Here is a 26,349-nt window from a genome sequence, read left to right on the forward strand (position 1 = left end):
AAGGATTCGTGGCATGTACATGATATAGCAAGGATGATACCGGTACGCCCTATAAGTGCCCCTAGTGGTGTGGTGTGCACTTGCCTCTAGGGTCTACTTCAGGGCTAGGCTTTTAAAGGTGAAAGTGCTGCTCTTATAGGAGTTGCTCTGAGCAGTGCTACTTCTTGAGAAGAACTGGCGAGAGCTGAGGAGGGCAGCGTGTGCTCTGCTCCTGCCGCGCGCCTTCGTGCTCGCCATTAGGAAGATAGCCGGCCTGGGTGTCGGGCTCCACGTGTGCATTATCGCCATAACACCACGATTAAGCAGGGAGATCAACAATTAACTAAAATGATGAACTTTTATATACTTGCCTTGTGCACATTTTAATGTCACGAATTCATCCTAATGCCTACATGCTGATAATTACATTATTTGGATCCAGACACTCACAGTTCAGTTCCGCATAAGTTCTGTCTCGGAAGGATAGCTCAGGGGCAACGCGCTCCCCTTGGAAGAAAGACGACATGAGCAATATGGGTTCTATCCCCGGATCTGCGCATAGAAACCTCTGCACTATGAATAACCAATTATAAAATATATCTCTGCAGTGGTAGTGCCAATATTTGCAGCAGATAATGTGCTTGAAAGGCAGCTCATGGGGCAAGAACACGTCCCAAATGTCTAAAAAAAAGATATACGTGATGTGTGGAGGCCTGTATGACAATAGTTACTACTATCATTTTAGTCCCTGTCACACCGCTCGGCTGCAGGTCTTTGATGGTACGCAGGCCACACTCAGGTGGCGTTTATGAGCCTCACGCCTGTTTGTTGCCTGAACGTTAGCGCATCTACATATCTTTCTCATTCGGAGGGCTTTTGAGGGCATAATTTGGTGAGGCTAGTATTGCACCTGCAAAACAAGATTAAGAAAGACGAATGCGTTGCCCCCGAGCTATCCTCCAGGGCCCATTTCTTGGCAGGCTACTGCCTTCATCCTCGAACACCGAAAGCCCCGCCCCCTCTGCTGTCTGCCTCTTGATTGGTGCATTCCCTATCCAGCTGCTCCCAGGTCATTCCTCACATCTAGGCGACTTCCCGACTATAAAGGAAAGCTGGCATGTTACCCCTATGCTGCAGAACCTCGGAGCTACTTGGTAGCCAGGATCTCAGGGTTCCTTTCGGATTTGCTGACTTCTGCCTTTTTATTCAGACTTGGATTTGGTTTGATGCGCCCCATTCAGCTCCTGTGGCCCGGATGCCGGCGAGGAGGCTTTGCGGGTGGGCTGCCCTGCCCCGGTGTATCCTCGTCTAGTGGCATTAGAACACGTTTCTATAGGTTCCAAAGTATGCAACATATCTTCACCAGCAGGTCACTTTAGTGGTTTTACCCAGTCTAGGCTTTGAATTGATGGCACCCAAACATGCTGGTGTTTATTACACACCCATACTTTACTTTAAATGTTCCACATATGCTGGTGGGCTTCAGTCACCCTAGCCATCAGTAGACGGGGCGAAACCAGCTCCACACCACTCATGCGGAAAGTTAATCTCCATTTCAAAGGGGTCAAAACATGTTGCATTTACCCTGGGGAGACCAGGTGATCCCCTAACCACCCCCGGCACAAAACGCTTCCAGTCCTGGGCTTTCCTTTTACACATTATTTGTAACCGTAACATTAATACAATTAATGAACCAGTGTTCCCATCAGAATGGAGCTGGGCTGGAAGAGTATTGATTATTTAATAAAGTTGAAATCCCTGTTACATTGCTTAAAACTACGAAATAGTGATGCACTTTCTGTTTGCCGTGAGGGTCTGATCTGGGCGATCTGCTAACCCAGCAAGGGGTTACTGGGCTTCCCTGGTTTTCTTATGTTAAAGAAATGTCAAAAAAACAGAATTTACGGTTCATGAGTAACCCAACTACACTGGGATCCGTTTATAAAACAGTGAGAAATGCCTATGAAAAATTATGTAAATCATGTGCTCAAAAGATTTAAGTTGCAACATTTTTGGAGATTTAGGGGCCGATTCATGGAAATATTTGCGTGCCAATCTGTGTGCACATCCCTGTTCATCGATTCGTGGAACGACTGCGCAGGGCTTTCCTGGGACTTGCGTGGAGCTTGCGAAGGCCCGGCACGTCTCTGCAAGCCGACGAGCGCCTTGCGTGAGACTCCACGCAGAGAGTGGGCTGGGCCTACGCATCGACCAAAATAGGGGGCGGGACATGCAGAATGAGGAAGAACTTGAGAAAATGTGGGCGTGTTGAGGGATGGTACACGGCCAAGGAATTGCACGCCCATAGCTGCACAAATATAACTGTATTCATGGATTTTAGCTCAGAATGTCGGGCCGCAAAAAAGCACATGCAAATCCCAGCACCCATACGCCACATGACAGCAGGTATACAGCCCAAAGGCCCATAGGAAACAAGCGTGCAAAATGCTAATCGTACGGGTGACGGTATGTACAAACATGGGGGCGCACCCAAGTTAAGAGCATCACCTCATAACTTACAAGTTACGAGGTGCTCGTAACTTTAGGGGCGCATACAAGTTACAGAGTGATCGCATGCAGTTTCTCCAGGGTGCCGGATGGTCGGGCAGAGGTAGGCACTAAGGTTGTTGTGTGGTTTACGAGGGGCGTGTCGTGGGCGTTCCGCCCACTCCTTGCATACAGGGTTGTTTGTGCAGGAAATTCTGTGGATACGCCGAGTGCGCAGGTTTTCTTATTTGCGCAGGGGCACGCAGATTAGTTTTCGGCTGCAGGCTTTTACATTACATTACATTATTTACATAGCGCACTGTGGACCCTGAGGCATAAAAGTGCAGACAATTGGGACAGAAAACATATAACATCAGAGCAGTTAAGCTGTATAGACAGTTTTCTTTTTTAGGCAAGAAGCTCACAACAATTGAGAAGTGAGTGTATGAATAATGGAAGGTAGCTAGGGACTTATTCAAACAAATGTGCTTTTAAGTCTTTCTTAAAAACATTTAAGGACTTCTGGAGTCTTAGTGAGGTCAGTAACTGATTCCACAGTTTGGGAGTGGCTAGATGAAAGGGTCCCGTATCGGGTTTTGAGGTTCTGCATCTGGGAATAACCAACAGGTTCTGTCCACCGGCTCTCAGATCTCAACCATTGACTTTATCAGTGATATATTCCTGCAGGTAGAGAGGCATTGATCCTCGTCTGCATTTAAATGTCATAACTAAGACCCTGAACTTGACGAGTGCTTCAATGGGAAGCCAGTGGAGCAACCTCCTCGCTTCTGTAACGTGATCTCTACGATTCAGTCCCAGCACCACTCTTACTGCTCTGTTTTGTGTAGTTTACAATCTTTGAGCATTGCTCTTACTAATGGCCACCAATAGGCTGCCAAAATAGTCCATCTTGGCGCCAATGATGGCTCTGGCGATTGTGGCCACACTAGCCTGCGTAATCAGTGGTCTAAAATGGTAGAGCAATTTGACGTAGTACACAGAGGCTGATACTAGGCTGGTGACATGATGACTTATAGTTAAAGATTGATCCAAAATGACCTCCAGGATCTTAAGTTTTGAGACAGGGGTGATGCTTTCATCCCCTAGTCTGAAAGAGCCAAATTTACTGTCCAATTTGGAAAGGGCTGCTGGTGTACCTATGATCATGAGTTCTGTTTTACTATTGTTTAATGCCAAGATATTTTATGCATCCACCTCTCAATGAGATCAAAATCTCTGTTTAGCTCTCGTTGGTCTTCTAAGTGACACTCTGATATTGGGACGACATATTGAGTGTCCTCCGCATAAAGTAAAGAATCGTAGGAAGTACTGCCTTCTACTTGTAAATCGGAGAAGAAGGGAGCCATAAATATGTTATGTAAGCACAGAGACCTGCTAGCTCCCCATGGGCCCCCAAAGAGGACTGGAATGGAGGAGGCCTCCGCTGTCTCCGAGCACACTTTACTGTGTCTGCTCTCAAAGAAGGATTCAATCTAGGAGACGGCCTGGGGTGAAAAATTATACACCTCCGTCAACCTCGATTTTAATATCGAGTAGGCGTCGATCAAGTCAGATTGATCTATGGAGATTAGAAGGGATAAAGATCCTTTATCTAGGCGGTCCAAGAGCTTTGCCTTAAGTTCAAGGAGAGACGTCTCAGTGCTAATATTACGCCTAAAATCTGATTGGTGCACATTCAGGACTGGGTGCAAATTAAGATGTCCGGCAATCTGTCCGTACGCTACCTTATCTAGATTTTTTAGTAAAAGTGGAGTGTTTGAAATCGGGCGATAATTCAGAGTAGGGTAAATGCACCTTTTTCCATGAATCGGGCCCTAAATATAATTTGTCTCTGGAAAAATATCTGGATGTCCCTTATCAGAAAACTTTGATGACCTTGAGGGTCAAACTAAGACTGGGAATACTGCCTGTGCAGCAATGTCAGACTAGGAATACAGCCTGTGCAGCAATGTCAGACTGGCAATACTGCCTGTGCAGCAATGTATTTCTTGCTGGAATATTGGCCAGTCGGGCAAGTGCCAAAAGTGTATCCTTTGGGAGGAGGATGCACAGCATTTTTTATGTATCTGTCCTTTGTATAAGAACCCAAGAAGGCTTTATTTAAGATCGTTGTTTCCCTACAAGAAAGCGCAGTCTATTAAAGAAGCTGACTGGCTGGTGAAAATGACCACAGATGCAACGAGCCTTAATACAATTATTTATGAAATACCTACTGGCTGCCTGGACGATTCGTATGACATTTTTAAATTCGATTGTATGAATTTTTAAGACTATAACTAAGCCTGTTTTATGGTCTGAATTTTTTAAGGAAAATAGTTTCATTAATGTACAGCTCTTTATATAGATTTTAAAATCGTTCAAGTGGAAAATGTGTATTTGTTTTTTTATATGATATGTATTGTGAATAATTGTGCGTGCAATTGATTGTCATTTTTACGACTGCATCGAAATAAAATTGAATTGATATATAACATTTAAAAAAGACTACAACCCCCAGAAGGCATGACCACTGTAGTTCTGGTGCTGTGGCAGCGCCCCCAGGCTAACAACTCTATGAAACAGCTTAATCTGCGCAGGTGCCATCACTGAGATGAAAAGAGGCTGGCAAAGACTCACCACTTTTGGCTTGTACGGCGGCTGGATCTCTCTGTTCTCCAGTTTGTCCCAGTCGATCCTCCGGAAGAAGGCGTGCTCGCGGACGTCGCGCTCGCCCTCGGGCCCGCAGCCAAGGCGCTTGGCAGGGTGCTTCGTCATCAGCTGCAAATCAAGAAAGCAAGCAAGAGATTGAAGGCTCTCGCGGAGTCGAGGGCTGATGGATTGAGAATTCATGGACAGGACTGCTATTATTACAGCTCGCACAACCAGGGCCTCCAGCTGAATGGAAATCAATCTTGAAAAGGCAGCGTGCGGAACTTGTGATTTTTATTCAGGTGGTATGGCAGGAGATGGGGCAGGATTGATGAAAGCCCATTTGACTTAATGTTTTGGGTCATGCGTCACCATAATCTGCGGAGCACTGATTTATCCGGAAGGAGGACTACACGCCGTGCAAGCCGATTCCTGATGCTTTTCACATTTAGCTTCTATGCGATATTACCGCATTTTAAAGACCCAACACAAAAAAGACCGATTTGTCAGGCCTTTTTTATGTCGGCTTTAAAATGCGGCAATACCACATGATCCCTCCCCACACCCTCTCCTACTGGTTATGTAAAATCGGGGCGGTTTCACCTCCCCAGACCCCAGCCCCCCACCCCCCCCCACTGCTCCCTTCTCCGGCACAACACACACTAAGGGGGTCATTACGACCCAGGCGCTAATTGCGCCAACTTTACCACCATGGTGTAAACTACGTTTACACCATGGTGGATGGCGGATTTACCGCCCCATTCCAAGGTGAGTGGGGCGGTAAATCCCCATTTCCCATTTTCCCTTCCCCATTCCCATTTTTGCCCCATAGGGCATAATGGGAGTGGGGAAGGCGCTAATTACGCCACCGTAAATTACGGTGGCGTAATTAGCATCATGGCAGGTTAGAGCCATGGATTTTAACGGCTGCTAAAAGCAGCCGTTAAAATCAGAATAGGCGTTAAGGGTTAACGACGGCGTTAACCCTTAACGCCTGGGTCGTAATGAGGCACACAGATCTGTACAAGCAAACACTCCCGGAAACCATCACGCAGACACCTGTCAGCCTCTGCGCGCAGGGGCTGATGGTTCGGTTTAGAATGACCGCTCTGTGCGGTCACAGAGCCAATCAAGTGAAAACTATGTTACTTATCACCAAATCCCGCTAAGTGTGCGGCTATAACCTACAAAGCAAAAACGAAACCTTTGGACTTCAAGCAGAAAGGGCTATGCTTTTTATTACACACATTCTCATTTACACTTGCTTGTTTGCAGAGGAATTGCTAGGTGGTGGGGGGGATATAGCCCCAGGTCTTTTGGTTGTAGCCCTGGATAGAAGCTCAGAGGTTACAACCAAAAAGGCTATAGCTAGCCCAGTCCCGCCAGTCCCAAAATTAGCATGGCCCCAGATCTTTTCCAGATATAGCAACACCCCTGCTTATTTGTGTTGCCAGAGGGTCAGTATTCCATTATTTGAAAGAAAAAGCTAAGCATGTCCCACTTAAAAATGCCTTGAATTAAGCATTACCAGCCTGGTAGGGGGCGCTGCCCAAGCAGGAAGCTCGCTCAGAACACAGGCTGTTCTGTCTTGTATAAAGCTACACCCCCTTCATGTGCACGCTCCTCCCTTTCCCACCTACTCTTTTAGCACCCATGTAGTTACCTAAGCGGGTGCAAGAGGGTATCTAATTTAAATAAATCAACTTACCTTGTGGCACAGCACATTTCTGAAGTCCGTTTCCGTGCTGAGGACGTTAAACACCTTTCGCACCTGCGTAGGCAACTACACGGGTGCCAAATGCGATATGAACCGCGGCGGGAGGCTCTTAACCTGGGCAGCGGCCCGTTACCAGCAGGGTCTGCCCTCCACAGTTCATATCGCCTCATTAGCCCCCTGATTGGAGTGCTCGACCTATCAAATGCGAGAAAAAGCAGGCTGTATTCACTGGTACAAACCTGCATTCTCTCAAACTGCTTTGCCAAGCAATCCTACAGCGCCACCTCAACCGTGCCTCTGCTCTACTCCCATCAGTGCAGAATAGCCCTACTTACCCCCAGCCTTCTCTTCTGGGGGCATTGCTTTTCCTTGATGCAATATTGCGCAACATTGGCTGCATCATTATTATTATTTATCAAATCAAAGAAAAACATTGGGCCTCATTACGACCCAGGCCCTAATGGGTTAACGGCGCCGTAAAAGGCTGCGGCGCCGTTAACCTATTAGCGCCTAATTATGAGGTCCCTTTGCAGGACCCGACCTTAACGGCTGGCGTAGACCAGCCGTTAAAGTAGGGACCTCCAAAGGGACCTTGGTGCTAATTACGGTGCCGCAATTTGCGGCACCGTACTTAGCGCCTTCCCCATTCCCATTGAGCCCTATGGGGCAAAAATGGGAATGGGCCATGGAGGAAGGGGGAATTACCGCCCCGCCAACCTTGTAATGGGGTGGTAATTCCCCCTTTCTCCATGGCGGAGTCGGTAACTTACCGGCATGGACCATGGTGCTAATAGCACCATGATTTTCCGCCAGGGTCGTAATGAGGCCCATTGAAAAAGACCCCATGAGCACCAGCAGTTTCAATCCGCAGTGTGAACTGCGTCAACCATCACCACTAGCAGGGACAGACTGCCTTCTAGGTGAATACCGCCTCAATATGTTACCTGGTGGCAATTGCCCTTGGCCCAAGTTAGTAGTCCTTTGACGAGTGCCACATGACAATCCCACACTGCCTGATGTGGGAGGGCATTATTGATTTTGCAACATTCCATCAAAGTAAGAGGCTCTTTTTTTAAAAAACTTAGTTTAATTGATTTAGCAAGGTTCAACAAGTACATACTTTGAAGAATATATGGATAAACATACAACAGAGGAATACAACATTTATGTTTAAACAATTTGAAAGTGTAAGTTTGGGTTGTATATATAACACCTGTTCCCCTTAACCCCATATTCCCCACCCACTTCTCAAACATATTGTCACTGATATACAGCATGTTCCTCACGCGTTAGTCAGACTGTTGTATAAGAAAGTCTATAGTACTACGGTGAGGCACAAGGTAAAAGCAAATTTGGCAAACATAACAGGATTGATGTGGCTGCGGTGAGTCTGTTGATATCGTCAAGTGATATGTGCATCCTCCACATCTTAGTGTAACTCAACTTGAGGCGGAACTTAGTCCAGGCTGTGTCTATCAACGAACGGTCCCCATGGAGGGCGGCTGTCAAGCTGTCCATGCGGTATATATTTCAGGCAACAGCGATCCACTCAGGTTTTGTCGGAAGGGATTCTCTCTTCCAGGAGGTGGCAGGACAAGCTTGTGCGGCCAAAAGTAGGCCATTGACCATTTTTGGAAGTTGGAAGATCTCATCCCCATGTTCCTCCAGTCCAACCAATGCCATTAGAGGGGCCCTTTCTCTGTGTATGCCATCTAGATCCTTTATCCAACTAAGTACTTCATCTCAGAATGCTTGGGCAGCAGGACTGTCCCACCACATAGGCCAATAATTGGCCTGTGACCCACATCTATGCCAACAATGGGGGTCCACGCCCTGGTACGTCTTAGTGAGCCTAATGGGTTCATATTGCCAGCTGTTGAGTAATTTGATACCGTGAAGTTTATATTGGCATGCAATGGATACCTTTGCAGTCCTGTTGCACATTCACAACCACATTTTGGGAAGTAGATTTCATTGCATGTCAGTTGCCAACTGTATTTTGAGAGTTTCCACGGAGGAGTTGTTAACTTCTAGTAAGGCAATGTACATGGCCCCTATTATGCTGCTAGAGCCCGTCCCTGTCTTCAGTGTTAACTCAAACGGGGTGAGTTCCCTTTGTATTTCATCTTTCCATCTTTTGTCTGTCATAATTGCTTTGAGCTGCAAATACGGGACAACAGGGAGCGGGTTTATGCCTGAAGCCTCTTCAAGCTCTTGTATGGACAAAAAGTTCCCTTCTTTCCATAATTGACTTGCTCTTTCCAGCCCTGCTTCATACCAGGTCTGAAATCGCTCTGGTTCTGGGATAGCATCACGTATGCATGGGACCCAATAAAAGGCTCTTTTTAAACAAAGGAAGGACGAAGAGGAAACATTAGGAGTTTGGGACAGAGTCATGCAGGGCTTCCAACACAGGGCCTGATTCATGGAAGTCTTTTATAATGTCGCAATCCCATAGGAAAACGTTCCATGAACCAGGCCAACAGTCGGGCTACGTCTAGCAGGTGCGGCCCGACAAAGTAATGGAAAAGCGGTCTGGGGGCGGTGAGAAAGAGAATCATCTGTCAGGTGAGGTACAGTGAAGACTGCAGCAGCTGGGGGTGGGGTCAATAACCCAAAGGTAAGGACAATGGGCACAGGGATTGGCTTTTCAAGTGCCCAGGCCACCACGTCTGTCAGGTGCGGCATTGGCAATGAGGGTGAGAGGAGGTGAGCAGTGCGGGTGGCTGGGCTGCTCTCAGCACTGTACTCCCATGAAAAGAGGGAGCACAAGGCTGAGAGCTCTACTCGCTGTTCCATGTGTGTCACTATGACGCTTGACTGAATTTGGAAGCTATACCAGTGCGTATAGCCCACAGATTAGCCAATCGCCATTGTGCGTTCAGCACAGGCACATACTACTGCATCGAGGTGAGGGCAAACTCAAAGGGAGACCAGTCAGAATCATTCAACAGCACTATAGTGAATAGTTGGGCCTGTCATCAAGGTATTTTGGTTTTGCATTGGGGACTTGTATAGCACAGAACATCAAGAAATGTGGTCAAGTGACTGGCACCAAAAGTTAATCATCTACCTCTGGCCCCATCACATGCATCTGCTTCACATCACATCCTGGTTTCTGTACTCTCACATGTAACACCATAATGTTGTATGCACATCACCTCATTTCCGAGGCACTTCTTATATAACAACTGCTTTCTGTGAGATTCCATGAGCACTTTTACCTGAAGTAAAACACAAGCACTGGAAACAGTTCATTTAATGTATTTAGCTATAAGGGCTTGTTTCCAACAACTCACGGTATTTGCAGAAAAGGGAACAGATGCAAATGGACCGACTGGGTGTGAGGGAACATGCATAGATATGCAACAGAGATGGCCCTTCTGTCGAAAATGTATGAATATACTTTTAGAGCTTCCTACTCTCAAGTGGCAGGTGAACTCAGGCAATGGTCAGAGTGAGTTCCACAAACTTGAAGTAGTTCAACCGGAGCCCTCTGCGATGCACTCATGAGTTGAAGAAAGAGCTCCAGGAATAAGAGGGTGACACTTAAGTGCGTACATGGATTCACTGCTGCGACACCCACACAACAAGCTGACAGGGTCGGCTCATTTCCAGAGGAATAGTGGGAGTGCAATTTCCTCAAGCAGACACATGATGTATCTGACAGGGATCCAGGACTCTAGACTGACTCAAGGGATATTCAGGGGACACAACTTGTAGACTGAGAAAATGTTCTGTCAGAGGCTGCATCATAATCTGCAGGGAGTAATATTCCAAGTCAAGCCGCCTAGAAAGGGCTTGATGAAACTTCAAGAAATGTTCTTGTTTACACAGCTAACTTTTCAGATTTTTGGACTACATTTCTTCTTGGACAGTGCTGACGAATTGCTTAGTTCTACAGTTATGTGAGGGGTCAGAAACGAGTGGTAGTGTTTTCAACTTCGGGCCTCTTTATTAAAAGAAAAGGGTTGGATGAAGGTCTCTCCATCCCTATCCTAAAAAGATTTTCCCTACCTAGGAAACTATGACTAAAGAACTGTCTGTGTCTTGACGTCAAAATTAAGCAAACTGTGCTTGTGTCCAAAATATATCTGACCCCCACACTAGAACTGAAACAATTAATAAGTGTATGGGAAATTGAAACTGATCTAGGGTTAACCAAAAAGTATTCAAATGTAAAGCAAATAGATAAATCCAACAAAAATGGTTTCTTCCAAGGAAACGTCCTTGGATCCAGAGGATGGTTCCCTCCGCCTGGATTATTTCATGAAGGATGGTGAAAGTGTCTTTTCAAACAATGATCCCTGAAGGATAATAGAAATGTCTTTTCCATACAACAACTTCTCAAAGCTGGCAAGCGTGTCTTTTTTATACAACAAACGTTTCAAGGATGGCAAATGTGTCTTTTCCACACAATATCTTTTTAAGAATGACTTTCTGGTATACTCTCCTGCCAGAAATCTATTCACACTGTGTTTTTATGTCATATACTTTACACAGATTACCTGGTATACTCTGCCAGGAATCCCGCTCAGAGTTTTGGCTATCAAAGTGTGGTGTACTCTCCTGTCAGATATCTTTTCCCCAAAGACTCACTGCCTGATGTACTTCGTTTTTCAGGACTTATTTCAATGTTCTTTCAGACTTTCACTATAGCCCAGTTGTACCCCTGCACTGTCTGAACTTCACTGGCTTTAGATACTACTTGTCCCAACATTCCCCATATTGACAGTTCTTATATGGAGACTTGTTAAAGTTATATCTTTTAACTTCTTCACCGATGTTCATCTGCTTGTGATAACATTTGCTCCAACTTTCTCAATCTTGACAATTCAAGCATGAGGATGTGTATGGCAAATTCTGTCTTTCTGTTTTACTTGGTTGGTATTCAAAATTAACTTTCAATTGTACATGTGCCTGTGGTACACCCCTGAGTTCCCATTGGCACTGGGCCAATCCACCGGTGTTTGAAAGCGTTTCCGACCTGTGGCACTCCTCTGTGGTGAAGTATTCACTCAGGAATGGCATCTCCCACGTTGCAGACCCTCTTTCAGTTCTCACGCCAGCTCTGCGTTTGCTTGCCGGTGAAGCTGTAGCTGTATAAACACGACCGCGCCATTGACAGCCTTGCTGCTGCTGCCGGTACTTTTCCCTTGTGCCTACCACGCTTCCCTGGGTCTTCCGTAACTCTGGTATGTAATGCTGGTACATGAGAGCTTGAACACATCTGCCTTCTGCACCATGTTCCGTTCCTGTGTGCCTGCCTTCACCTGTGGTTTTGCTTCTCGCTTAGCCAGCTCTGCTTCTCTTCAACTCGCGATTGCAAGTGAAAGCCATTTCTAAATGTACTGCGCAGCTGATCTCCATTGTAAAAGCTAGTCTGCGTATTTGATTTGGGGGTTCTTTCAATCCATACTAACTCCTCCTTCCTCTTCCTTGTCTCATACTTGGGGCGTTATGAGATTTGGAGTCCGTAGGATTGTTGTTAAGAACATAAACATCAGAGACAAAAGATGCTAAACCTGAGTCATGTGTATTTCAGGGATGAATGGGTTTCTGGTCAGAATGGCAGCATGCCATCAGTACTTTAGGTGTTACATTGCTTTCTCCGAAACGGGGGTAATACAGAGACTCTCCTAAATGAGTTACCACTCCCTCCCGGTAGTCACCCCTCCCACATGATCCTTCCTCATAAATCCACACCAGGGTCAGGAACAGGAGCAGTTGCCGCCCCCTGGCCATGTGAGGGGAGACTGCCAACGGGGAATCAGGCATGACTCTGCAGGAGACATCACAGTAAGCAGTCTGCAAAACCCCATTAGAGCACCTATATCTTTAACTGACTCTTATCCTGTCCCCGGACAATGGCAGGCAGAGAGGAGGGAACCGCGGTTGGATGGCATGTGGGTGTGTAGTAGTCTGAAGCAGTTGCCTTTGATAGCCAGCAGACAGCATCCTGGACATAATTTAGGGGTAGCCAGGGGTACCAGCTGTTACACTGTGCACTCCGTCTACACACCTCTGGCCTACTGATCCTCACACTTGAATGCCAAAACGAAAAGTAGTGCTCAGTGAAAAAATATAATTGTCTTGAAAAAAAACGCACACTAAGGGCCTTTTGTAGGGTTTGGCCGAGCCCTAGAAAAAAGGATTACCGCCACGTTTGTCCCACCAACAAATGTAGAGTTTCTGAATTAACCTCTAAAATTCCAACTGGTTTTGTGTGGAGGAATTGCCTGCCACGCGAAACCATTAATGCATGCAGCAATTACTGATCCCCATTGAGGGCTATGGGACTCAAGCATGTGGACTGAAGATCCGCATGGCTCTGAATTATGCAGAATCTATCGGTTACCACACGTTTGCCACATGAGGAACGGGTAATCAAGTTTGGCGGGATTCCCAAAGGAAATACTAACAAACTCTGAATGAGCCTCTGTGTGTGTGGACCCATTCACCTTTTCACAATTAAGACTGTGGGCGCGACATCTTTGTGTTTTGCAGTTTGGTAAAGCCAGACTGTTTATGTCTTATGTGGGACACCTCATTGCAAACTGGGCAAAGCATTTACTTCTATGGAATTTTGTACATGAGTCCCTTTTTATACAGTATGGAGATAGCGTTAAGTGCCTAAGAGGGCACTACACGCCTAGGTGAGGCTGCAAGAAGCAAGTGCCACCCATCTATGATGGGCCTACTGGATGTGTAATGACTGCATCATTGCCAAACTGATGCACCACCATAGTCATTAAATGGTTACTCTTTGTTGTTGTCACATTTGTAATGCCACTTCCTGTGATATCACTAGTGCCAAAGGCCGTGTGGTGCCGTTTCATGTAATGGCCTGAGGTGTGTGATGTTATTTCTGCCACCCCTGGCATTTTGGTGGCTTGATCGTTTGGCAGTATTGTGGTAGTCCCAGAACCCCAGTTTCTGACTATATTGGGCCTCCAGGGAAGCTTAGGTCACAAGGTGGCTTGGTGAGGGGTCGGTACAACATACTCCTCAGAGGCCACTTGTCATTTGTTGTGCTTTTCAAGACCCAGCTACATCACATTAAATCAGAAACCATAATCGCCTTGTGAAACATTTCCCCATTTGGAAAGACCCTGGAATGCCATGGGACATATAGCTTTCTACGGAACACATAGTCGCCTCTGAAACCATTAAACACTTGTGTTGAGCCCTTTCTTAAATCGCTAACTTTTAAAATGGTTGCACCAGAGAGCTTCCCTCTAGCCTCAGAGGGAGGAGCCTCTAGCCTCTAGCTCCTCCCTCTGAAGAAAACCTCCCGCTCTGGGCGTAGACACAAATGGCTCCAATGTCAAGACTCAGTCTCTGTCCCCGGAGCCAAAGTCACTCCATCCCTAGCAATTAAGCCTCCTCTGTACTTTATTTCTAACAACACACCCGCCCAGGGGTGGGCTGGGAACCAAAAGAGACCCTGGGGAAATAATGTTTATAGTGGCCCCACGTATCAGCAAGCCCAACCCTTTTCCTATGAGAAAATGTGGAAATATAATAGGTTACTCCGCAAAAGAGGCCCAGGGCGAAGAGGCTACTGGGAAATCTCCAGAGTTCCCCATAGGCCAGTCCACCTCTGCGCCACCCCCACCCCCACATCTGGTCACAGGTCTCAGCTCTGCTCTGTCCCTTTCTGAAGCTATCATCTACGGGAAGTGCTCTCCCCTTTGACAAGTGTTCCCTATTGATATGTTACCGCATTCCCCCCTCAAGCCAAAGTGCCTCATTGGTAAAGTCCCCCCAAATGTGTGTTTCGAATAACGCATGCAGAACGTGTTACATTCATATCCATATCCTAGCTTTCCTGTAACATACCAATTCCTTCCCACATCTGGCTGTTTGCTTGACCAATGTATTTCGCCAAGCCATTGTCCTTTGTGTTCATTTCCAAAGCATCCTCTCCCCGCCTATGAGTCATTCTCTGCTACTATGAACATGTGGACCTCCTGCAGAGTGCTTGATGACACCTGTGGCCTCTTGCAAGGTGCTCACACACGGCACCTTTCCAGATGTTGGTGTCGGTTGTAAACATCTGGCGGGGGCGAGGGAAGCCTGAGCTGAACATTACTTCTGAACAAGATGCTGGATTGGGGGTTAACTGAAAAAATATGTGCTGCAAAGTTGTTGGTTTCTCTTTCTGTTGCCCCTTATGTAGTACATGCAACTATGCCCCATGACTTTTACATGTGCTGTAAAAACAGGAGGTCGGGGCTAAATATATAATATAATAGTTGCAAGGTTTTAGTCAGATATAACGAGTCACTGCCCCTCAGTTATCCATATACCCATATACCCAGAACACACCAGTTCTTTCTGGCAAGAATCAATTGTCACTCACCAGTGGCTAGTGGCTAGTGGCCCAGGCGATAAATAATATGAATAGACAATAAACACATCTGCCAGTGCTTATTTCTTGTGCTTATTTCCTACAAGCCCCCAAATAAGAGCAAGTAAAAACGTGGTGGACAAATCAAAAGGATAAACCATTTACTGGGCTCACTAAAAGTGCCATCAGTGGTGCAAACCAGTCCCTGGGACCCAGATTACTGTGAGGTCACCAAGTTGATGAGGCTCACAGCAGATTCGAACCCGAGTCCCCAATCTATCAGGTGCGTATGGGTAGGCATTCAGCCCTGCAGTCACCACTGCCACAGAGAGTGATGTGTGTCTGAATGCCTCAGCTCTACTAGCTCACGGATTCAGAGCCAGTACCTATTGTCTCTGCATCCCTGGGGTCATGCTGCAATTTATACTTGGGTGCTCCCTTGATATACTATGAATGGGTTTATGATATGACAGAAGCGCACCCAGCAGAACCAGCATAAGCCAGGGTCACTGCATTCCTATTCCAAGCCAGTGGAGGTTGGGTACGGGGGTGCAGTATGAGGAGGAGCTGCTTGACACCACACTTTTATAGCCATCACTGGGTAGGGGACAATCACAGTGCTGCACTGCAGGTAACTTGTGGGGGTTTATATCTTTGCAAGAGTCCTAATCAAGCAGGGAAGTCTGGCCCTTGAGCATTCGACACTGTCCAAATCCCTTGTGAGAACTTGAGAGGGGTACACTTCCCCAACGTAAAGAGCCTAAAGTTCAACTTAAGCAGACCCAAACCTTTAAATTAGAAAAAAAGTTTTACACGTAAGGTCAACGTAATCACTGCACCTGATGATGGTAAAAAGTTGCAGATTCACCTGGGACTCAGCTTGCTGGCAATGGGCCTCATTACACGGAAGGCGGTAAGGGTTAACGGTCACCGGTAATGCTACCGGTGACCATTAACCCTTACCGCCTTACTACGAGCTCCCTTTGCGGGACCCGATCTTAACGGCTGGTTTTACCAGCCGTTAAAGTAGGGTGCCGCAAAGGGACCTTGGTGCTAATTACGGTACCGCAATTTGCGGTACCGTAATTAGCGCCTTCCCCATTCCCATTATGCCCTATGGGGGCAAAAATGGGAATGGGGAAGGGCCTTGGTGAATGGGGAATTACCGCCCCGCTCACCTTGGAGTAGGGCAGTAATTCAGCCATCCACCAAGGCGGACACGGTAAAATACCGGCGGCAACCATGGGGCTAATAGCGCCATGGTTACCGCCTACCGTGTAATGAGGCCCAATGAACTCTGCATTTCTGTGAAAACAATCAGGGCCGTAATTCCATCAAAAAGCCTGGGGTAGTGGAAGTGACATCACACAACCCTTGACCTCTGATGACATCACAGGAAGTGATGTCATTTGACCCCACTCCCAAGTGATATCACGACCTTCAGATGGGTCTTCCGCCAGTGTTTCCACCCAGAACATTGAAACACACACTATCACATTCCTACTCTTTAGTCACTCACTCATACACCTTCTCTTACATACACTCTCACTGCATGCTCCACACAGGCACACACCCACCACCCAGAACATTCAAACACACACACTGTCACATTTCCTCTCATTCACCCACCACTCACTGACCCATAACACATACATACATCTGACATGCAATTCACACATGTAAAATACACATCACATTGTTTTTTTTAGAAAGCCTTCTTACCTGTTTTTCCAGCTTTGGTCTGTCACTGCAGGCCCCCCTCGGCTCCTCCGTGCTGCTCACAAACAGGAACCAGGAAGCGGGGAGAGATTCCTGGTTCCTGTATATGAGCCGGAAGGAAGCCGCAGGAGAAGGGGTTTGAGCTGAAAATGGCATGTGACACATGCCATGTCATGTTCGGCTCACCCTATTGAGCGCTTTGTTCTTGAGCTGCAAGCCCCGGCCTGGCCCATCCTTCACCCTGATTGGTGAAGGATGCCACGGCCCCATGATACCTGCTGTGGCAGAGCCCCCGCTAGTCCAGTACCCAGGAGCTTCCATAAAAAAAAGAAATATATATATATATATATATTATATATATATTCTTTTAATACAGGGGTATAATAATTAATAATTGTATAATTGGTTATTTTTATAAAGCGCCAATCCCAACCCAAAAATAAATGAGAAGCCAGATGTAAAGACAAACAAAGGGAGCCCACAGCCTCAGATGCTCAGTTGCAGGTTGCAATTAACAACAAAAGCCCCCAGCCTCAGATGCTCAGTTGCAGGTTGCAGAAGCAAGAGTCATGTATTTGGAGACGACTGGAGAGCATGGAAGTAGCAGAGGCTGGAGAGATGGAGGAGAGTGTTGAAGTGGCAGCAGGGGAGTGCAGCAGGAGGTGTTGAGAGCTAGGAAGAGGAGGTGGTGACAGTCAAAAGTGAGGAAGAGTACGCAGGGTGGTGGTGAGAGTTAAAGCAGTGACAATCCAGGTGAAAACATCAGAGGTTGGATGGTTGCAGGAGGAAAGGAGAACATCCGGGCCTGACTGGTTGCAGGAAGAGGGGATAACATCAGAAGGGTAAGTCAATAGCAGGTCGTAGGAACCTGGGTGCAAGAGAAGGCAGAGACACCCAATGAGAAGGAGAATGTGGCAACATCATAGAGAGGACGTGACAACAAAGAGCCCGGACCAAGTGATCAGGGCAGCCCGGGTAAGGAGGTGGCCTGTGAAGGGCATTCTTCGCCTGCCCTAATGCCGAATGTGCAGACGCGGCATGGAGGAGTTAGCTGGATAGGGCCTGGGTGGGGTGATGGAGTGCTGGCAGGCACAGTGGACGTGAAGAGCATTGTCAGCTATCGGGAGGAGCCAGAAGTGGTGTGGAGGGGCTGGAGCACATGGAGCAGATTGGTCCGTAGCATCCCTCTGACGCACAGGAGGACGCAGAGTAGCTGTCGTAGACATCAGATTCGCCAGACAATGTCCACGGACTAGGCTGTGTTTCCAGGAGTAGCCCTGAGTGTAGGAGGGTGAGAGGAGAGCCAGTGCTAATTGTGTGAGTACGATTGCTAGGAGAAGAACCAGATGGGGCACTGTACATATACCACGGAGGAGGGAAACCCTACCCCACAGGTGGTGGGTAGCTTAGGCTGGTGCATCACGGCAGCTCCTGGCGAAGCAATACACAGGAGAAAGGACATCTGAGGCTGAAGTGGGCCACTGGGTGGCCCACTCTCTCTGTGCCGCGCAAGCATGATATTGTGATTGGAGTGAGCTCTAACCAAGGAGGATTACTGAACACTCACTACAAGGTGCCGAGTGTGGCCAGAGGTCCAGAGTCCATCTGAGTGCAGTGAAGTGGATGGTGTATGCGTTGGCATCAAAGAAGGCAACTAAAGGTTACTATGCCAATCCGAGGCCTTATTATCAAGACATCAACAACCAACGTGTTAAAATGACTACCTGTTAGAGACAGTGGCTGTCTTCAGCAGTCCCCAGGAAGGGGTAGATGTCTATATAGATTAGCAGAACCTGATTGGAGGAGGAAGCCACGTAGGAACACCCTCTCTTCTTACCAGCTTGCCACTACTAAATGCAAACAAGCCATTTTTATGGCTAAAAGAACAACTTTGATAATAGGATAAATAATGAAAAGTCTACCCAGAAAGAACTATTTGTTATTTTAAGAGAATTAGAAGATAGGAAGATAGTGAGTGCAGAGGTACCTAAGAATAATGCTTGGTTTACTGAGCTCCAAAGGGGTTTCTCTGCAAAACTGAAACTCCACCAAGCTACTATTAATGCTCATCTTGTAAACTTATTAGAATGACGGTCAACTGAGTCGACTAAGAACTGCCTCACAGTTCCCATGAATGGGCCTTCAGAGTTCCGTTTTGAGCAGATCAATGATGCCAACATAATAAGAATGGTGAACGGGTTAAAACCATCCACCACGCCAAGTGATTTATGCCCCACCAGTGTAATTAAAGATTCCAGAGATTACATTGCAACTGCACTCACTTGAATTGTGAACTCCTCTTTTGCGACAGCCATGGTTCTGATGTCACTCAAAGAGGTCTGGATACCACCTATCTTGACAAAAGAATCTCTTTGCCCAGTGGTGGTGGGCAATTAGTGCCCCATCACTAAGGTCTCATTCTTACTGAAAATACTTGGTAGGGTGGGTTAGCTACAGTTTCAAGAGCACATAGAGAGATATGAACTGTTGCGTGCCCGTCAATCTTTCGGACTCGCCATGAAACAGAGACTCCCAAGCTGGATTTACAAGCTAATCTTGTTAGAAATGCTGATAATGGTCAAGTGGCGTTGCTTATGTTGTTGGATCTTTCAGCGGTGTTTGAGTTGGTGAACCACAAACTCTTGCTAGAAAGGTATGTAAATTGCTCTGAGGCAGCAATTGCTTGGCTGGCTGCATTCATGGGTCCACACCAATCTAGAGTGGCAATTGATAAGTTCCATTCACCTCCTGAACTGTTGACTTGTGGTGTGCTCCAAGGAGCGTGTCTTTCTTCTATCCTGGTTAATGTTTATAAGTGTCCACTCTTTGTTCCCCTGGAGGCTACCGGCATTGGTTATACCAATTATGCCAACGACACCCAGGTGTTCTTTGCACTTACAGGAGAATATAAGGCCAACACAGCCAGGATTAACCGAGTTCATATGATGATTCAGGCTTGGATGGCCTCGAATTCCATGGCCCTTAATGATAGCAAAACAGAGCTTATGTTGGTGGGCTCCTCAAAGTGGATTAAGATGCTTGACGCAGAATATACACAGTTTACCATTGCTAACTGTAGTATTCAGATCAGCCATTGTGTTTAGAACCTGGGGGTTCATCTGGATTGTAGCCTCGTCATGAAGATACATGGCATACATACCAAGGACGCATGCGCTTACACAACTAAGTTGATTAGCTAGATCAAGCCTTATCTGTCTACAGCAAACATTTCCATGCTGGCCATGGCTTTGGAAAACTGCAGGATCGGCCATTGTAATAGTCTTCTCGTGGGCACCTCAAAGGGTAACATCAAGGCTCTGCAAGTACCCAAAAATGGGGCAGTAAGAGCAGTAGGTGGGCTTGCAAGAGCAGAGCATGATACACAGGCAAGGAGATCAATGCATTGGATACCAGTTCACCATCAAATCTCTCATAAGATCTTATCTCTTACCCATACATGTATGGCGAACCAAGCTCCTGCCTATTTGACAAAGCAGATTCAGAAGATCCCTGTCCTGCGATCATTACGCTCTAATGGACTGGGCAAGCTTTTTGGGCCCCGGTTTAAACTGAACAATTTTGGGGGTACCTGCTTTGATGTCAGAGCACCGATTCTGTGGAATTTCCATTCCAGTGATACCGGGGATATCACTTGTTGGTAGGCTTTAAGAAAGCTATAAAAACCTTCTTTAACTCAAAGGATGAGATTTGAGTTCCTTATGGCTATCAACCCGGATTCATGACTTGACCTACTCTGACACTTGGCCCATGTTATGCGTATTGTTTTTGTCTGTGGATATATAGAACAGGAGCTGAAAGGAGACAGGTCAAAATCAGGCGTACTTTGAGAGTATCTGTGGTGTTGCTCCATAATGATGTAATGTGCCGGTAGGAAGAGTGTAGTGGGCAAGGTATCCTGCCATAAGCCCCACAAGTGACGTGGGTCTCTAGGAGCTACACCCTAGCTCAGGATTTAGGGGACAGGCAAAGAAAGTATTACACAAATGGGGTGCATCCAAGCCCTGAGCGCTAACCTCAGGGTCTCCATTGAGGGAGCGGTGGGTAGTCTGGGCAAGGCTTCTCTGAACAGACCTGTGTAATGAACACTCAAGTATGTGTGGGCAAGGGGATAGCATTCTAACAAGTGTTTGTTTTCGCCAAAATAAATAGGGCTTCCCTTTGGGGTAAAATTCTATCTGGCTGCATGGGGTTTATTGCTGAATGAGCTAAGGTATGAATTCAGGATTGTATCCCACCTCCTGTTGTAAATGTTACTTGTATTTGTATGTCATTGTATTTGTATATCACTATACGCCAATGCGCTTGACAATCACAAAATGGTACAAAAATATGCAAAATTCAAACCAGTTGCATATAAGATTTAGTGGATAGAAAATAAGCCTAAAGACGGGTGCAAAAGAGAGCGAAAGAAGACAGAGATCGAAGATCAAGTTTGAATTTGTTCCAGAATTTAGGTGCCAGAAGCAATAGACGAGATTGGGCACGTACAGGATGGGGGACTGATAAGAAGAATCTAGACTGGGAATGAAGATGGCGATTTGGTGAATAGAAAGAAAAGAGTGAAGAGAGATAGAAAGTAGCCATGCCCTATAGGCATTTAAAGACGATAAAAGAAAATGAAAAAGTAACTGGGATTCAAAAGAGAGCCATTGAAGAGACAGCAAAGCAGGAAGTATGGAATCCCAGGGAGAGGAACGCAAAAGAAGGCGGCTAGAGGAATTATAGACAGAACGAATGGGAGCAAGCTGGTAGGCCTGCGATTATTAAGGCTGCGTGCAAGGTGAGGTATTGGGGGAAGGTATCAGGAGTTAATGGAAAGTGATAGTGAGAAGAGTATCAGAGAGCAGAATGACAAGAGAGGCTGTGATCCTAGTTCCTGGAAGGCACACACCTTGAATCATACCCTTTGGGGAAGTTGTTCCCTGAAGAAGCCTACGGTGTTTGCCTCTAGGCCCTCACAAACAGGCAGAGAGCTTGTAGAGTGTACCCATCTCTAGTGCCAATTACAAATATCAACCCTTGATTAGTCTCTGTGAGTTGGTGTGTTCTTGAGGCCACCTGTGACATTAGTCCACATACCATGCCGGCTTGTACATGAATAAAATGCCTGATATACCAGGCTGGCGCATGCGTGTCTTCAATGAGTATTTCGAGTTTGGAGTAAGTATAAGATTTCCTCATACGCCACTTCAGACAACACAAATGACTTGTTTGCAACAAAAATATTTTTTTCAAGATCTGCATCCTCAGACAACGTCCCTTTAAAGCATGAGAATTCAAACATATGTTCTCCATGTGAAATGTAATTCCTAGAATATAAGACCACAATCCCATGTCCCAGCTCCCATAACAGAATGCATGGTTTGACAACTGAGGTACAGTACCAGGCTGCACTACTCACCCCTTTGCAGATAGAAACAGCTTCTTTGGACATTGCTTTAGGATATGAAACATTATGCTCCATTATAGACTGGAAAAGTTCATCTTCATCTTCCCCATCGAAGGGTGGCTGTAGAAACAAAATGGGTGGGATCACAAGATTTAGCCTGTGTCTTTTGATTCATCCTTCAAAAAGATTACTACATGGCGTCTGATGCTCTGTGCATTATGACCAATCAAATGCCAACATTTCAGAATTCCTCATGGTCTCACAGCAAAGGCAAGCGAATGCCAGCATATTGCAAAGGTGTTCCCCTTCATGCTCTCCCTGTCAGGCAATGCTGCAATACACACAGTTACAGAGCAAGTGTTGTCCCATATCTCCCCACGTGGCCCTTGCGACTGAGTACTTCAGGGTTTTGCTGGACACCGGTGTGCATTGTACTTTCAGTTGCAAGTGCTCCTGGGGAAGAAGGCTTAGCTGCGGGGGTATTCTACACTCCCTAAAACGCTCTCAATTCCCTGCTGTTGCCCTACAATGTTTTCAGCAATTGCAAAGCAAACCGGAAACACAGGCCCTATTGCATAAGTACTTAGAGCCAGGATAGGTTATCTAAAAAGGATTCCCTTCGATGGCTCAATAGACGAGTGAGTGAGTACAATAGAAGACTTCAACAGCATTCCTGCAGGACTTGATGACTATGAAGAGTGTATGCTCCCCGCTTCATCATAAAAAAACAGCCCAAGGAAATACTCAACTCTACTCATCCGTGTCCTCACTTCCTCACTCACCCAAGGCGTCTTTCCTACCATACTAGAGCCCAGAAACATCTTCCCCTCTGAAGAAACTCATCCTCGACACAGACAATGCTGAAAACAGCCACCCAATCACTCAACCACAATCCACAGGAAAAATCATTGCATAAAACATACACCAACCATAGACAACCACCCAAGATGATGTCCTCTAAAACCACCAATCTATCTTTCATCCACATGTCAGCAAGAAACCTGTTAACCTCCAGGTCACTGATTATAATTGTTCTTATATAACGCGCTTAATACCAGAGATTGGTTTCTAAGTGCGGGATTCGAACCTGTGTTGCGCTGCTTTGTCATGCTTCCAAGACAAACTTGTTAGTCCTGAGCCATCCCCCCTCAATCCACATCATGAGCAAGGGAGGACCTGGCCTGCAGATCCAGAGGTGTAGCCAGGATTGTTTAACAAGTGAGGCCTGAAGCTAATGTAGTTGGGCTCATCGCAGTGACATCTGTAAATGCCCGCACACCGGTGCTGAGTTGGCAGCCACAGATTTTGGGTGGGCTGATTCCGTACAAAAGTATTTTTTTTTAAACGAACGTGAGAAAATGCTGAATATGGCATTGGGAAAAAAAACAAATGGAACAAATTTCGATCAAGGGAAGCGGGGTTACGGGGATGTCCTGCGCTCCCTTTGATCGACATTCCAGGACTTTGGGGGTTGTCCACAAGACTCTACCCAGACGTCTTGCCTCCTGCATGGGGTGCAAAGATGTAGTCTTGCATAGGTTTGACTCATACCTCAGACACAGAACTTAGTTGGCCACAAAAATATCACAAAACCACACAATCCCTTGCAGAGCTCTACAGGGATCCTTTCTCTCCCAAGCCATCACCACCCGCTGCATGGCACCACTTGGGGAACGTAGAGCTAATATCATCATCAAGGTGCACAAACATGCTGAAAACACACAACCACACATTAGGATCAACTGCACTAATGATATACGCCATCCCAGAGACTGGCTCTACCGCATTGCCAAAATCCAGTCCCCAATGCCAAACATCTTCCTGACACTAAATTCTCCAAAGGCTACATTTATCCTGCTGGGCCCCCCACCAAGAAATCACCAGTCTAGAACTGCTCGATAGAAAGAAAACTAGACTGCCCCACACTCCTCCTCAACTCACAGCACAGAAAGCTCAGGCAGTTTGGTACCCTTAATCCCTCTAGAAAGACTTCAGAAGTGTGACCCGGCTCGTGGTTCTCTTCCATATAGATGATGGCAATGCCCACTTTCCATGTCTCCCTGTCTTCACAATTTGCCCATGAAAGCACTCCAGCTCACCACAATCAGCCATACTTCATCACACTCATCCTCAGAGCACTCTACTGGTTTCTTCTACAGGCCTGCACAAACTTGTAGATGGCCTGCCTTAGTCACAAGGCCATGAAGATCAAGACCCTGGCAGAAAAGCTCCCGGTATATGGAGACAGGCCATTGCAGATTAGACACAAAACTACAAAAAGGAGAAAACAAGTTTTCCTCTGCGGTACCCAACAACTTTGGAACAGCATAGCCAGGCCCATCAGACTTGCATCCTCGACCCTGCACACCAAGCTCTTCAAACAACTGCCAATTGTTCATGCACTATGGAGAATCTCAGCCAATCAGGCCTCTCTCCCTATCAACGCCCCTGTCCACTGCAGACTTTTCTGCGGCAAAGCACTCGGCTGCTCCCAAGCTTGGTGCACGCTATACACGCATTCCTTTCATAACATAACAAATTGCCGCATTTGGCATCTAAACACATTCAGGTATTTATATGGCAGTATTAGTCCATGGGTGAGTGTCATTGGTCATGGGTCTTTAGGACATGTCTTTATTGGCCATGGTTCATGGGGTGGGGTGCTGCAAATGAAAATGGAAAGAAACTGCCTCAACAGTACCAGTGCCCATTGGCAGAGCTTGACACAATCTCCAAGATCAACTATTGTGTACCTCCGTTATCTGTATGAACTCAAGACTACTTCAAGAAGCAAAGTAGTTCTTGCAGTTACATCAGCACCCAATAGTTGGCATCTGACTGTACTGGGGTTTCAGTGGAATAGAGCCTGAAATCCTTCACGCCCATATTCCCCATCATCAACTGGAGCTAAACCAGGCTCCCAGCTCAGATTCTCAAATAAGTCACCTGAAAATCAAACTTCTCTGGGAAAACATATAAACGTGCCCGAGCAGGTATATTCTGTTGTTCTGGATGACCTGAAATGATGAGCTTGGAATCCAGTCACCTGGACATAAATTAGTAAATCTTGACTTCTGGATGCCACGGCAGGAAAAGTGTGTATGGAATTGAGCAGGGCAGTAGCTTTCATCTGGAGGACACCAAAAATAAAACAGCTGAGATGTGCGAGGTCCCCAAGTCCATGAGCAAGTATACAGCTGGCGTGAATTACCGTGGAACTCATACACTGATACATTCCACAGCCATTTTGTTGATAATGTCTGATGTCACAAGAGGGTTGGACGGTGCATTGCACGTCCCCTGTGGGAAAGTGAATAAAATAAAAGTCACAGACATCAGCTGGGGAGGGGAGGTAAACGTATATTACTTATTGTTTGTGGATTACTGTTAGAAACTTGTCAGTTCTCTTGTTGGACGTGGCCATCCAGGCCCAGCTTGGGGCTGAGAGGAATTCTAGGAAATACAGATCTCGCCTGCCCTGATGAATGTAATGGGCATAGGAGAGAAGGCGAAACATGGAGGAAAAAAGTTAGACGCAACGGTTGTTTGTTTTGGGAAGAGGAAAGTAGAAGGAAGCATGTCTCAACTTTGAGGACTTCCACTCCTTGGTGATGCTAGTCGGGCGGAAACTATCTGAGTCTCGGTTGTCCATCCTGCAGAAACTCTTAAATGACGAGGTCAATTGGTCAGGAAATCCTCTTGGTTATACTGGACTTCATCAATGCCGGTCAAGTGGGCCAAACTCAGCCTTTCATCCTTCTGAGGTCGATAAATGAGCACCACACACTGTGGGTAATAATAAGCAGCGCTCAGATACCTGAGGGTTCGTAGGCTATATAAATGCCAAATTATTATTATTATCAAGGAACCCAACCAGAGCCCACTGTTGCTACTCATCAGGTGCAGCCCTTGCCATTAGCCCTGAGCTGGAAGCTCCATCAGAGGGTGTCTTTCCATCAATCAAGCCTGTGGCATCATTGATCTTCACAGGCCATAGGGATCCACGCATTAAACAAATCAATAATGGCAAAAATT

At 46.4% G+C, this 26,349-nt stretch overlaps 1 protein-coding gene across 2 annotated transcripts in view; it reads right to left on the reverse strand.

Annotated features, from left to right (window-relative positions):
- The window catches only part of PRKCA (protein kinase C alpha), a 1,912,272-nt gene that overhangs the window by 21,394 nt on the left and 1,864,529 nt on the right, over positions 1–26,349 (reverse strand). For both annotated transcript variants that reach the window (XM_069655048.1, XM_069655049.1), the window contains 2 exons: positions 22,327–22,434; positions 5,104–5,244 (listed from right to left, as the gene is read on the reverse strand). In XM_069655048.1, coding sequence (XP_069511149.1) covers positions 5,104–5,244; positions 22,327–22,434 — 249 coding nt within the window. The remainder of the gene's footprint in view (positions 1–5,103; positions 5,245–22,326; positions 22,435–26,349) is intronic.

Source organism: Ambystoma mexicanum, chromosome 3q, assembly GCF_040938575.1.
Source record: "Ambystoma mexicanum isolate Mex_15411 chromosome 3q, UKY_AmexF1_1, whole genome shotgun sequence".
In the NCBI taxonomy this organism is placed as follows: Eukaryota; Metazoa; Chordata; class Amphibia; order Caudata; family Ambystomatidae; genus Ambystoma; species Ambystoma mexicanum.